This window comes from Primulina eburnea, chromosome 13 (assembly GCF_022965805.1).
Source record: "Primulina eburnea isolate SZY01 chromosome 13, ASM2296580v1, whole genome shotgun sequence".
NCBI lineage: Eukaryota > Viridiplantae > Streptophyta > Magnoliopsida > Lamiales > Gesneriaceae > Primulina > Primulina eburnea.
This window is the reverse complement of record NC_133113.1, coordinates 11,234,808-11,248,814: the sequence shown is the minus strand read 5'-3', so window position 1 is coordinate 11,248,814 and position 14,007 is coordinate 11,234,808. Positions and strand designations below refer to the sequence as shown.

General features: G+C 29.9%; 1 protein-coding gene across 1 annotated transcript; it reads right to left on the bottom strand.

Annotated features, from left to right (window-relative positions):
• Positions 1–12,419: 12,419 nt before the first annotated feature.
• Positions 12,420–13,772, bottom strand: LOC140810299 (uncharacterized). The gene is made up of 2 exons (XM_073168173.1): positions 12,990–13,772; positions 12,420–12,704 (listed from the first exon to the last, which is right to left on the bottom strand). The coding sequence occupies exons 1-2, from the start codon at positions 13,770–13,772 to the stop codon at positions 12,420–12,422; spliced, it is 1,068 nt and encodes a 355-aa protein (XP_073024274.1).
• Between the last annotated feature and the right edge of the window lie 235 nt (positions 13,773–14,007).

The window sequence follows — 14,007 nt, the reverse complement described above, 5'->3', positions numbered from 1 at the left end:
AATACTACTTTTATTCTTATTAAGAATATTTCTACTCCTGTAATATTAGGAACTCCATTTTTTCAAATGTTGTTTCCCATTAATAAAATTAATGAAAAGGGTTTATATACTAATATTAAAGGTAACGATTTATTTTTTCCATTTACAACTATACCAGTTTCAAAATCTATCAATATTTTACAAAAAATAGTTAGTAATAAAGAAAATTTTGTTACTTCATTAAAAGATGAAATTCTTTTTAAAATTATTAAAGAAAAGTTAAAATCTGATAAAATTCAGGAAAAAATAAAAATTATTTCAGAAACCATATCTAAAGAGATATGCGCTGATGTTCCTAATGCCTTTTGGAATAGGAAAAAACATCAAGTTAGTCTTCCTTATACAGATGAATTTTCTGAGGATAAAATTCCTACAAAAGCAAGGCCTATAGCAATGGGGCCTAGACTTTTAAATTATTGTAAAGAAGAAATTGATAGTCTACTTAAAAAAGAATTGATCAGACCAAGTAATAGTCCTTGGAGTTGTCCAGCTTTCTATGTAGAAAATGCAGCAGAGATAGAAAGAGGGGCTCCAAGACTTGTTATAAATTATAAGCCGCTTAATAAAGCATTAAAATGGATAAAACATCCATTACCAAATAAAAGAGATCTATTAAATAGATTATTTAAGGGAAAAATATTTTCCTCATTTGATTTAAAATCAGGATTTTATCAAATTCTTTTAAAAGAAGAAGATAAATATAAAACTGCTTTTACCGTGCCATTTGGACATTATGAATGGAATGTAATGCCATTTGGTTTAAAAAATGCTCCAATGGAATTTCAAAATATAATGAATGAAATTTATAATTCATATATTGATTATATTATAGTCTATATTGATGATGTACTCATCTATTCTGATAATATTGATCAGCATTTGAAACATCTGAATAATTTTATTCAAGTTACTAGAAGAGCTGGTTTAGCAGTAAATCAGAAAAAGGTAAAACTTTTTCAAACTAAAATAAAATTCTTAGGACATTATATTGAAAATGGAATAATGATTCCTATAGAAAGAGCAATTATATTTGCCGATAAATTTCCTGACAAAATTACTGATATTAATCAATTACAAAGATTTCTTGGAAGTCTTAATTATATAGGAGATTTCTATAAAGATCTTGCACAAGACTGTAAATTATTATTTCAAAGGTTGAAGAAAAATCCTCAACCATGGACTAATAGTCATACTCTTGCTATACAAAAAATAAAAGAACGAGTTAAAGAACTCCCTTGTTTATCTATTGCTAATCCAGAAGCATTTAAAATAGTTGAAACAGACGCCTCTGATATTGGTTACGGAGGAATACTAAAACAGAAAATAGATAATACATCTAAAGAAATTCTTGTTAGATATACGTCTGGAACTTGGAATAATACTCAAAAGAATTACTCTACAATAAAGAAAGAAATCCTTTCAATTGTTAAATGTATTACAAAATTTGAAAGTGATCTTTTAAACAAGAAATTTTTATTAAGAGTTGATTGCAAATCTGCCAAAGATATTCTTTTAAAAGATGTTAAAGTAATAGCATCTAAACAAATATTTGCTAGATGGCAAGCAATATTAGCCTGTTTTGATTTTGATATTGAACATATCTCTGGAAAATCTAATTCTTTACCAGATTTTCTAACTAGAGAATTCTTGCAGGGATCAGCATTGGAAGACAGTCTTAAAAAGACCAGCTACCGGGAAGAAGCCCATGAATAAACCACCTTTCAAAAGAGGTGCTACTGTTCCTCAGCCAAATATGGCTAACACAGAGGAAGAAAAGTTTGATCCAATTAAAGAATTTGCAGAAGATCCTACTGCGTATGAAATACATTATTATAATAATGCTATATTTGCCTTAAAGGGATCAAAAGAGGAATTAAAATATCCTTATATAATTTCAGGATGCCTTAATTGTTGTCCTGTTGATAAAGACCTAAAAGGTTTATCACCTATTCATATAGCTCAAAGCTATTTAATTAAAGATTTGCAACCCATATTGGGAAGAAAAACCAGAGAATATTTTGAAACCATTTTGGTAGAAACAGGTTCTGTTGAAATTCAACATATGGATCGCAATCGCGATTATGCTTTTTCTAAAATGATAATAAAAAAGATTATCCCAGCTGCTAATTGGGGTTTACCCCTTGGACAAGCACGTCAATTAAACACCTTTCAGGCAATGCCTAATATGTTTAATTACCATGATTATATCATGGCCTGGGATATCATTGTTTTATATGAAAATTCTCAAAGAAAACATTCATGGTGGATAAAATTCCAATTAGATGATATTCATCAATTTATACCAATTTGGTTTAAAACTTTTTTCTTCTCATGGGGGGTAATGCCCTCTATTCTTCCGAGAAATGTTAAAAACATATGGAATAAGTTTATAAATGCAAACACGCAGTTTGATGGTTTAACAGCCATATTACAATATTTTCCAGCAAGAAATAAAATATTTCCAAATTTTAAAGATGAGTCTTTTATAAATACTCTTGAATCAACATATAAATTATATGTTCATGAAACAGGAGAAGAATCTTTTGAGATTCATCCTCCCTTTACTACTTTACAACTTAAAAAAGGAAATAAAGAAATTTATGCTACTCCTATAAAATCAGAAATAGGAAATGGTAATTTTGACCATATAATTCAACAAAATAATTTTACTAATCTTACTTTGCATTCATTAAGAAATCAAACTACTAGAATTGAAGAGATTTTATCCAAATCCAAGACAGAAAATTCTAGTGGAGAAAGTTCAAAGCTTTAATGATAAAACCTCCTCCAAATCTTAAAAGAGAAAAATTTCTCTTAAGTTCAAAAAAGGATGATGATTTTATGGAAGGTCTAATAGATAGATTACAAAAAATTAATATAAAAGAAAAGGGTTCAGTTTCAGTAATTACTAAAGCTGAACAATTTGAAAATTCAAGTTCTTCTGATGAAGAAATGCAAATTAATAAAATGCATAAGGTATCCATTGTAAAACCTTTTTATAAAAAGGCAACGCCTATTGATCTTCAAATTGAAGAAAAGAAAGATTATGTTCAGTTTAATGGAGAAGCCATTACTGAATGGAATATTGATGGTAAATCTGAATATCAGATAAAAACCGTTATCAAACAGATGTTAATATACTCATCAGCCGCTAAAATAAAAGGTAATAATGATAGGCAAATTGCTCAAGCCATTATTACTGGTTTCACAGGCCAACTTCAAGGCTGGTGGGATTTTTATCTTTCAAAAGAAGCAAAGAATACTATTCTTAATTCATTTATAATCGATCTCAATGGAAGAGAAGAATCTGATGCAGTTAATACACTTATTTATACCATTCTATCTAATTTTATTGGAGCTAATGAACTTCAATTAGATAGATCTCAAGAGCAATTAATGAATTTAAGATGTCCAACACTATCTGAATTCAGATGGTATAAAGATGTATTCATGACTAAAGTTTTAACTAGGAATGATTGCAATGCAAATTTTTGGAAAGAAAAATTTATTTCTGGTCTTCCAGTCCTATTTGCCGAAAGAGTTAAAAATAGATTAAAATCTAAATCTCCAACAAACTCTATAAATTGGAGTTTACTCACCTATGGTGATTTATCTGCAGAAATAACTGCAGAAGGAATTAATCTTTGCAATGACATCAAGTTAAAAAGACAACTTGATATGCAAAAAATAGAAAATAGAAATATTATTGGTGATTTTTGTGAGCAAATAGGCTTTCAACCAATACAATATCCTAAAAAGGATAAGAAAAGACAAAGATTTTCTTTTAAAAGAAAGAAATATTATCCTAAAGAAAAAGAAAAATTTAGAAAATATTCTAAGAAAAGGATTAAAAAACCCATAAAAAATGAGTCTACTAAAGTTCCAGTATGCTGGAAATGTGGAAAAATTGGACATAAAGCTAATAAGTGTTATGTCAAGAAAAAGATTAATAATCTCAACATAAACAATGATTTAAAAGAATCATTGATAAATATTCTTTTAAATAAAGAAGATATAAAACAAAAAGACTTTTATATTAGTATTATTGATAACGAATTATCTGAATATTCTAATAACAGTTCAGATAATGATTCTGAAATATCAGAAAATAAAATATGTGATCCAGATTGTGATTGTGATACATGTCTCATAAATTTTATGGGATTAGAAATAAATGTTATATCAAATGAAGAAACTTTTATTTTAGATCTTATAGATCAAATAAAAGATCCTATAGAAAAAAGAAAAGCTATAGAACATTATCTAAATATGGCAAATCATAAGCCTACTAAACTTGTACAAAATACTGTACAAGAGCATGAATTATATTCTTACAATAAAATATTAGAAAAGGCTAAACAAAAAGAAAGAGAGCCTACTATTTCCGAATTAAAAGGAGAAATAGATCAGATAAAATCTGAGATAAAATATTTAAAAGAAAGAGTAAATACTCTCAGTATTAATAATGATCATGTTTGGGAAAAAGATTCTACTTCTGATGAAGAAGAAGAAGAAAACATTTTATCCAAAGATGATAACGAAATAAATCAAATGGTATGGGTTAATAAAATTGACCAAATTATTTCTCAAAAATGGTACTCAAAAGTAACTCTTATTATTAACAAAAAATTCAAAATTACTATTGAAGCATTATTAGATACAGGAGCTGATGTAAATTGCATCAGTGAAGGAATTGTTCCTTCTAAATATTATAAAAAGACTACTCAATTTATAACAGCTGCTAATAAGCAACCTCTTATAGTTAATTACAAATTGTCTGATGTGGCAATATGTAATTCTGGGGTTTGTCTTAATACTACTTTTATTCTTATTAAGAATATTTCTACTCCTGTAATATTAGGAACTCCATTTTTTCAAATGTTGTTTCCCATTAATAAAATTAATGAAAAGGGTTTATATACTAATATTAAAGGTAACGATTTATTTTTTCCATTTACAACTATACCAGTTTCAAAATCTATCAATATTTTACAAAAAATAGTTAGTAATAAAGAAAATTTTGTTACTTCATTAAAAGATGAAATTCTTTTTAAAATTATTAAAGAAAAGTTAAAATCTGATAAAATTCAGGAAAAAATAAAAATTATTTCAGAAACCATATCTAAAGAGATATGCGCTGATGTTCCTAATGCCTTTTGGAATAGGAAAAAACATCAAGTTAGTCTTCCTTATACAGATGAATTTTCTGAGGATAAAATTCCTACAAAAGCAAGGCCTATAGCAATGGGGCCTAGACTTTTAAATTATTGTAAAGAAGAAATTGATAGTCTACTTAAAAAAGAATTGATCAGACCAAGTAATAGTCCTTGGAGTTGTCCAGCTTTCTATGTAGAAAATGCAGCAGAGATAGAAAGAGGGGCTCCAAGACTTGTTATAAATTATAAGCCGCTTAATAAAGCATTAAAATGGATAAAACATCCATTACCAAATAAAAGAGATCTATTAAATAGATTATTTAAGGGAAAAATATTTTCCTCATTTGATTTAAAATCAGGATTTTATCAAATTCTTTTAAAAGAAGAAGATAAATATAAAACTGCTTTTACCGTGCCATTTGGACATTATGAATGGAATGTAATGCCATTTGGTTTAAAAAATGCTCCAATGGAATTTCAAAACATAATGAATGAAATTTATAATTCATATATTGATTATATTATAGTCTATATTGATGATGTACTCATCTATTCTGATAATATTGATCAGCATTTGAAACATCTGAATAATTTTATTCAAGTTACTAGAAGAGCTGGTTTAGCAGTAAATCAGAAAAAGGTAAAACTTTTTCAAACTAAAATAAAATTCTTAGGACATTATATTGAAAATGGAATAATGATTCCTATAGAAAGAGCAATTATATTTGCCGATAAATTTCCTGACAAAATTACTGATATTAATCAATTACAAAGATTTCTTGGAAGTCTTAATTATATAGGAGATTTCTATAAAGATCTTGCACAAGACTGTAAATTATTATTTCAAAGGTTGAAGAAAAATCCTCAACCATGGACTAATAGTCATACTCTTGCTATACAAAAAATAAAAGAACGAGTTAAAGAACTCCCTTGTTTATCTATTGCTAATCCAGAAGCATTTAAAATAGTTGAAACAGACGCCTCTGATATTGGTTACGGAGGAATACTAAAACAGAAAATAGATAATACATCTAAAGAAATTCTTGTTAGATATACGTCTGGAACTTGGAATAATACTCAAAAGAATTACTCTACAATAAAGAAAGAAATCCTTTCAATTGTTAAATGTATTACAAAATTTGAAAGTGATCTTTTAAATAAGAAATTTTTATTAAGAGTTGATTGCAAATCTGCCAAAGATATTCTTTTAAAAGATGTTAAAGTAATAGCATCTAAACAAATATTTGCTAGATGGCAAGCAATATTAGCCTGTTTTGATTTTGATATTGAACATATCTCTGGAAAATCTAATTCTTTACCAGATTTTCTAACTAGAGAATTCTTGCAGGGATCAGCATTGGAAGACAGTCTTAAAAAGACCAGCTACCGAGAAGAAGCCCATGAATAAACCACCTTTCAAAAGAGGTGCTACTGTTCCTCAGCCAAATATGGCTAACACAGAGGAAGAAAAGTTTGATCCAATTAAAGAATTTGCAGAAGATCCTACTGCGTATGAAATACATTATTATAATAATGCTATATTTGCCTTAAAGGGATCAAAAGAGGAATTAAAATATCCTTATATAATTTCAGGATGCCTTAATTGTTGTCCTGTTGATAAAGGCCTAAAAGGTTTATCACCTATTCATATAGCTCAAAGCTATTTAATTAAAGATTTGCAACCCATATTGGGAAGAAAAACCAGAGAATATTTTGAAACCATTTTGGTAGAAACAGGTTCTGTTGAAATTCAACATATGGATCGCAATCGCGATTATGCTTTTTCTAAAATGATAATAAAAAAGATTATCCCAGCTGCTAATTGGAGTTTACCCCTTGGACAAGCACGTCAATTAAACACCTTTCAGGCAATGCCTAATATGTTTAATTACCATGATTATATCATGGCCTGGGATATCATTGTTTTATATGAAAATTCTCAAAGAAAACATTCATGGTGGATAAAATTCCAATTAGATGATATTCATCAATTTATACCAATTTGGTTTAAAACTTTTTTCTTCTCATGGGGGGTAATGCCCTCTATTCTTCCGAGAAATGTTAAAAACATATGGAATAAGTTTCTAAATGCAAACACGCAGTTTGATGGTTTAACAGCCATATTACAATTCGCCATTAACTATAATGTTCCTTGGATTATTCGATGGGAATATGGACTACAGGATATGACTAAAGAGAAATTTGATCTCAAATATACCTCTACTTTCTTAATCAGAAAAGTTCTCATCAAATGGTGGGGTAAAGAAGATTTCTTTGCAGAAGGCAAAGTATATGACCGTCAGGGGGTAATAGCTCTGGGAGTTGCCAGAGAAACTATGAAGAATTTAAATCATGATACCCCAACACAAACAACATTGTTAAAAGAACTTTTCCAACATCTTGATAAAGATACCATTACTTCAATGTTTACTGAAGTATTTGGAGAAAAATCAAATCTGTCAACACAAGAATCTACCTCTTCTAAAGGAAAAGAGAAAATGGAAGATGATACTCCAATGACTGATCAAGATAATTTACAAGACGCTCAGGACCCTTATGAGGAAGATGACATATATGCATTATTGAATGCATGAGCTGGATGTCACTAAAGATAGTAAAAGCAAGATATCACGTGACTCATAGTCTTTGTAATAAAATATGTAGTATTGTGGTGCATTATTAAGTGTGGGTTTTACTTTTCGCGTGTCATGTTTTTATTCGTGTAAGCACTGTAACTAGTATGTATTGCTTTGCTATTTAAGGAGTGGTTGCCCTTTGTGAACCACACACCGAAAAAAGAGCTTCTCTCTAAATAAAAGAAGTTTGCGAGCAATTTCTTCAAGAGTTCTACTTTCATATTTCAGATTTCAGGATTTCAATATGTAAGTATATGTCTTACAATTACATTTATGATCCTCCCTTCGATTATATCATGCCATCTGCAAATTATTTTGTAATTTTAAAAACAAAGATTAAATTAATAAAATCTCAAATTGAGCATCTTGAAAATCAATTAAAAGATCCAGAAACAAATCCTGTTTATAAACAGTGGTTTACATATCCTAATCTAAAAAGATCCAAACTGACCTTAAAGGCATACGAAAAACAGAGCTCTCAGCTAGCAGCTTAAAGAAGAAGATTTGAAGATTTTCTTTCAACCTAAATTAAGGTTGTTTGTTTTAATAAGCTTTAAAAGCATTTTATTATCTTAACAATTAACGTTGAAGAATTGTAGATCAATATATTATTCATATTGCTCTATAGTGGTATTCATAGTGCTCATAGTAGTGCTCATAGTGCTCTATAATATTATTCATAGTGCTTATAGTATATTATTATTCATATTTGCTCTATAGTGGTATCAGAGCCATTGTAAGAGTGGAAATCCTTCTATAAAAGTTTTATTCTTATATTGAAGATTTTTTATTTATTCTCTACGAAGATTAGTAGTTATACCCGGGGGAAATCCTCAAATATGAATAATAATATACTATAAGCACTATGAATAATATTATAGAGCACTATGAGCACTACTATGAGCACTATGAATACCACTATAGAGCAATATGAATAATATATTGATCTACAATTCTTCAACGTTAATTGTTAAGATAATAAAATGCTTTTAAAGCTTATTAAAACAAACAACCTTAATTTAGGTTGAAAGAAAATCTTCAAATCTTCTTCTTTAAGCTGCTAGCTGAGAGCTCTGTTTTTCGTATGCCTTTAAGGTCAGTTTGGATCTTTTTAGATTAGGATATGTAAACCACTGTTTATAAACAGGATTTGTTTCTGGATCTTTTAATTGATTTTCAAGATGCTCAATTTGAGATTTTATTAATTTAATCTTTGTTTTTAAAATTACAAAATAATTTGCAGATGGCATGATATAATCGAAGGGAGGATCATAAATGTAATTGTAAGACATATACTTACATATTGAAATCCTGAAATCTGAAATATGAAAGTAGAACTCTTGAAGAAATTGCTCGCAAACTTCTTTTATTTAGAGAGAAGCTCTTTTTTCGGTGTGTGGTTCACAAAGGGCAACCACTCCTTAAATAGCAAAGCAATACATACTAGTTACAGTGCTTACACGAATAAAAACATGACACGCGAAAAGTAAAACCCACACTTAATAATGCACCACAATACTACATATTTTATTACAAAGACTATGAGTCACGTGATATCTTGCTTTTACTATCTTTAGTGACATCCAGCTCATGCATTCAATAATGCATATATGTCATCTTCCTCATAAGGGTCCTGAGCATCTTGTAAATTATCTTGATCAGTCATTGGAGTATCATGATTTAAATTCTTCATAGTTTCTCTGGCAACTCCCAGAGCTATTACCCCCTGACGGTCATATACTTTGCCTTCTGCAAAGAAATCTTCTTTACCCCACCATTTGATGAGAACTTTTCTGATTAAGAAAGTAGAGGTATATTTGAGATCAAATTTCTCTTTAGTCATATCCTGTAGTCCATATTCCCATCGAATAATCCAAGGAACATTATAGTTAATGGCGAATTGTAATATGGCTGTTAAACCATCAAACTGCGTGTTTGCATTTAGTATATTTTAAAAAATAAATTTATTTTATATTTATAATTTAGAAAAATTGATATTCTTTGAAAAATAATTTAATATTATATTTATGTAAAGTAAAAATTAATTAAAAAATTTTAGTTAAAAATTTACTCAATAAAATTTCAACACTTTAATTTCTAAAAAATAGAACAAAACTTTATTTTAAAAAAATATATAAAAAACAAAGCGATAAAGCAATCAATAATTCAATATGTTAATGAAAACAATATGTAATTTGTTAGGTTACTTATTTGCAAAATTTGAGGTGGACATATACAAAGATATTTTGAAGAAATAAAATATTAAAATAAGATTTTTTTTTAAAAAAAGTGAGGTAACCCAATTTTTTAAAACGACTTATAAGCCATCTCCCACCCATTGCACTATTTTAGCGCAGACTTTGCTTCAAAATAGTGCAATTTTTGCATCAAATCCAAAACTCATCTCCAATCCATCTACTTCAAATTTTACTCTAAAAATAATATTCCTATAATATTCTCAATTTTTTAATTTATCTATTATATTTAATTTTCACAAAAATAAAAAAATAATTCAATATTTAATATTATGTTAAATTATTTGACTATTAATTAAATTAATTTAAATATAAAATATAAAATAAATATACTAATATATTTAAATAATTTTGTAATGCACATGGGCTGTTCTCGATTGGGCTTGAGTCCCTTCACGGTTATCCTATTACCCATTACTCATAGAACTTCTCCAACCCAGACACTGGAGCTTTTGCCTTCTCAGGATTAGAACCCAAGACCTCTTGGACTTTTATAGATCTTGGCAGCAATCCTGGTACCAGTTGATCTAGGGATTCGTTGGATCTCACTTGGGGCCGGTACTGCACAAACTAAAATGAATTTTAAATACTTAACTTGCATGTCTTAGATAGGTACTTGAGCTCACCACCAAAGTCAATAAGTAGCTTATGACATTCTAGTTTACTCCAGACTTGACCTCGTATAATCATCGCACTAAACCATGACATAAAACCACAAAACAAATCCTATATTTTTACATAAATAAATTTTAACCATGGTGCTTAACCATGATATAGAACCTCGAAGCAAATCCTAAAAAAAATAAAAAAAATTATTTATTTTTTCTAAAAGGGGTACACGGACCCCGTGTAGGGGTCCGTGTACGGGTCTGGGTAGGCACTGGAATTTCTTATTTTTGAAGTAAAACGGACACGGACTCCGTGTAGGGGTCCAGGTAGGCAATGGACTTGCAAACTCACGAAAATTCACTAACTTATTCATTCATCATTTCAATCCAAGCCTAAGGACCATTAACCAACACCTCAAGATTTATCTTAGGATGTTATTACATTGATTAAAACCCATACAAACACCCCGAACGTTCCCAAACATTGACAAGTAACTTCAATACAACAATAACTCGCAATGCGGCATCGTTTCGCTTCCTACGACTTCTATTACATCCCAAGCTAATCCCGACCCAAACGAACCACCAAATAACACCTAAATACATCTCATAACATATCTAAATGCAGTAGCACAAGCCCGTCGATGCCCAACGAAGCCTGCAACAAATAACTTCAAGAACATATCACTAACATAATTTTGAAGAAACACAGTTTGAGCAGTCCCACAAAAACGGTCATAACTCACTCAATTTTTATCCAAATATTTAGAATTTTATATCAAATCGAAGGTATCAAAAACTTCTACAATTTTCACGTTGAAAGTTTTCTCAGAATCACGACCGAAAAGTCGACGTTTTAAAAATGATAGCAAAAACGAGTTTTCAGATCTAAAATTATCTCAAAACTGATCTGAACCACATAATTAAATATGAACAATTTTGATCTTCTTGCATTAAAATCATGTACTTGCGATATTTAAAAATACCTATATGGCTTGATTGAAGAGTGAAAGAAGATATAAACATGCATTTAATACTTTAAAAATAATTAAATAAAATACCAAAGAAGTTTAATAACTTGAATGCATGCCAACTTTTTTAAATATATTTACTAACATGCTAAATTACCACTATATTATTTAGTCGTTATTTACGATATAGCATGCTGAGTCTTTAGGCTCACTAGACTTGATTGTTGTAGGTACTGATGATGTCGAGGCCGAGGGTGGGGACCAGTGAGCTAGCTTGGGTCGGCAGTAGTGGAACCCGAGGACCTCATTTACTGCACTTACCATTTTTTTTATGCTCAAACATTTTATTAGTGTTGGATTACTTTAAATAATTTCTTCCGCTGAAAATTTTGAATATTAAACTTGATTTATCAATTTAATTCGTGAATGAGGCAATTTTGATTATATTAAAAAGAAAATTTTAATTTTTCCGCAAATTTTCAAACATGAATTTTCGGGCCGTTATAAATTTATTCTACCATTTTTCCAATTATTTTTAATTATTTTTTTTCGTTATTGTGAAATTATATTTATTAAATTTTGTAAGTAATAATTTAGTTTATTTAAATAATTAAGTTAATTTTACAAACTAAATATTTCTTATTTATTATACTTAAATATTAAGTTTGAATTAAATACAATACTTAAATGATAAAATTCCTAGAAATAAATTATTTGATGCCTTCGTATTACAGATTATAAAAAAAATACAAATTTAACTATTTGAGTTACTATATGTATCCAACAAATGGTCAATAAGTGCATTCCGCAGTGCAATATGAGCATCTTTATCCCTCACTTTCTTGTACCGATCAATAAATTCTTGAAATCTTATATTTTCTTCCACAACTATTTCAACGTCCGACTCAGGTGCTTCCATTGCATCTTGAATTGGTGCATCCAGGTTACGTTCATTCTCGATAATCATATTGTGCATTATACTGCAAGCGATCATTATGTCATGCAAATGATGTTTTCTGCCAAGATCGTGCCGGTGATGCTACAATTGCAAATCGAGACTGCAAAACTCCAAAGGCTCGTTCCACGTCTTTTCTACAAGACTCGTGTATCATCGCAAAATATTTCTTTTTGGGGCCATGTGGATCATGAATAGTTTGAACGAGTGTTGATCATTTGGGATATATACCATCGGCTAAGTAATAACCGGTATTATATGTTTTTGCTCCAATATAATAATGTGCTGGTGGAGCAATACCTTGTGTCAGATTGGAAAAAAGATGAGATGACTCCAGAACATTAATATCATTGTTGGACCCTGGCATACCAAAATATCATGCCATATCCAAAGGTCATAATGAGCCACAGCTTCCAAAATAATAGTCGCAGATCTACTACGACCTGCATAGTGTCCGGCCCAAGCTGTTGGACAATTTTTCCATGTCCAATGCATACAATCAAGGCTTCCCAACATCCGAGGGAAGCCTCGTTGTTCACCAATAGAAAATATTCTACATATATCGTTTGCAGTAGGAGATCTAAGATATCGCTCTGCATAGACCTCCAAAATATCCCGACAAAAACGTTGCATACACTCAAGTGCAGTTGACTCTCCTATCTTGATGTACTCGTCGGCAGCATCTGCTGGTGTACCGTACGCTAACATTCTCAATGATGTTGTTATTTTTTGATTGGTAGACAATCCGAGTCTGCCGATTCCATCTCTTCGTTGTGTGAAGTAATGATCGTGATTTTTTAAATCATCGGAAATACGAAAATATAGATCTCGAGACATTCGAAATCGTCTTCGGAACATTGCTTCATTGTATCTAGGATTTTCTGCAAAGTAATCATTGAACAGGTTTTGATCAGCCGCTTCCCGATCACGTGGGACGACTATATGACCAGGAATCGACCCTCGACTTGTGGCTTCTGAATTGTGTTGGTCAATGTAAGCAGTATATAATAATTGTCTCTCTGCAACCAAACTTCGCACTATTTTTTCTTCGGATTCATCAATAGTATTTTCATACTCTATACTGAAATCATGAGATGATGAAGATGAGTTGTAAGGTGATGCAGGAGTTGAATTCAATATATTATAATTCATCTTGGGCTAAGTTTGAATTAAGCTTACAAAAGGTGTAGAAACCATTACATTATATAATAGGACGTAGAAATCTACTTGTCAAATATGGATCTTTGGATTGGATTTCCTTTGATCTCAACCCTCGGATTTTTATCTTATCTTCAAAAATCTAATCCACGCTATGAACCATTAGATTTGATTTTCTTCGATCTCAACCATCGGATTTTTATCCTATCTACAAGAATCTAATCAATAC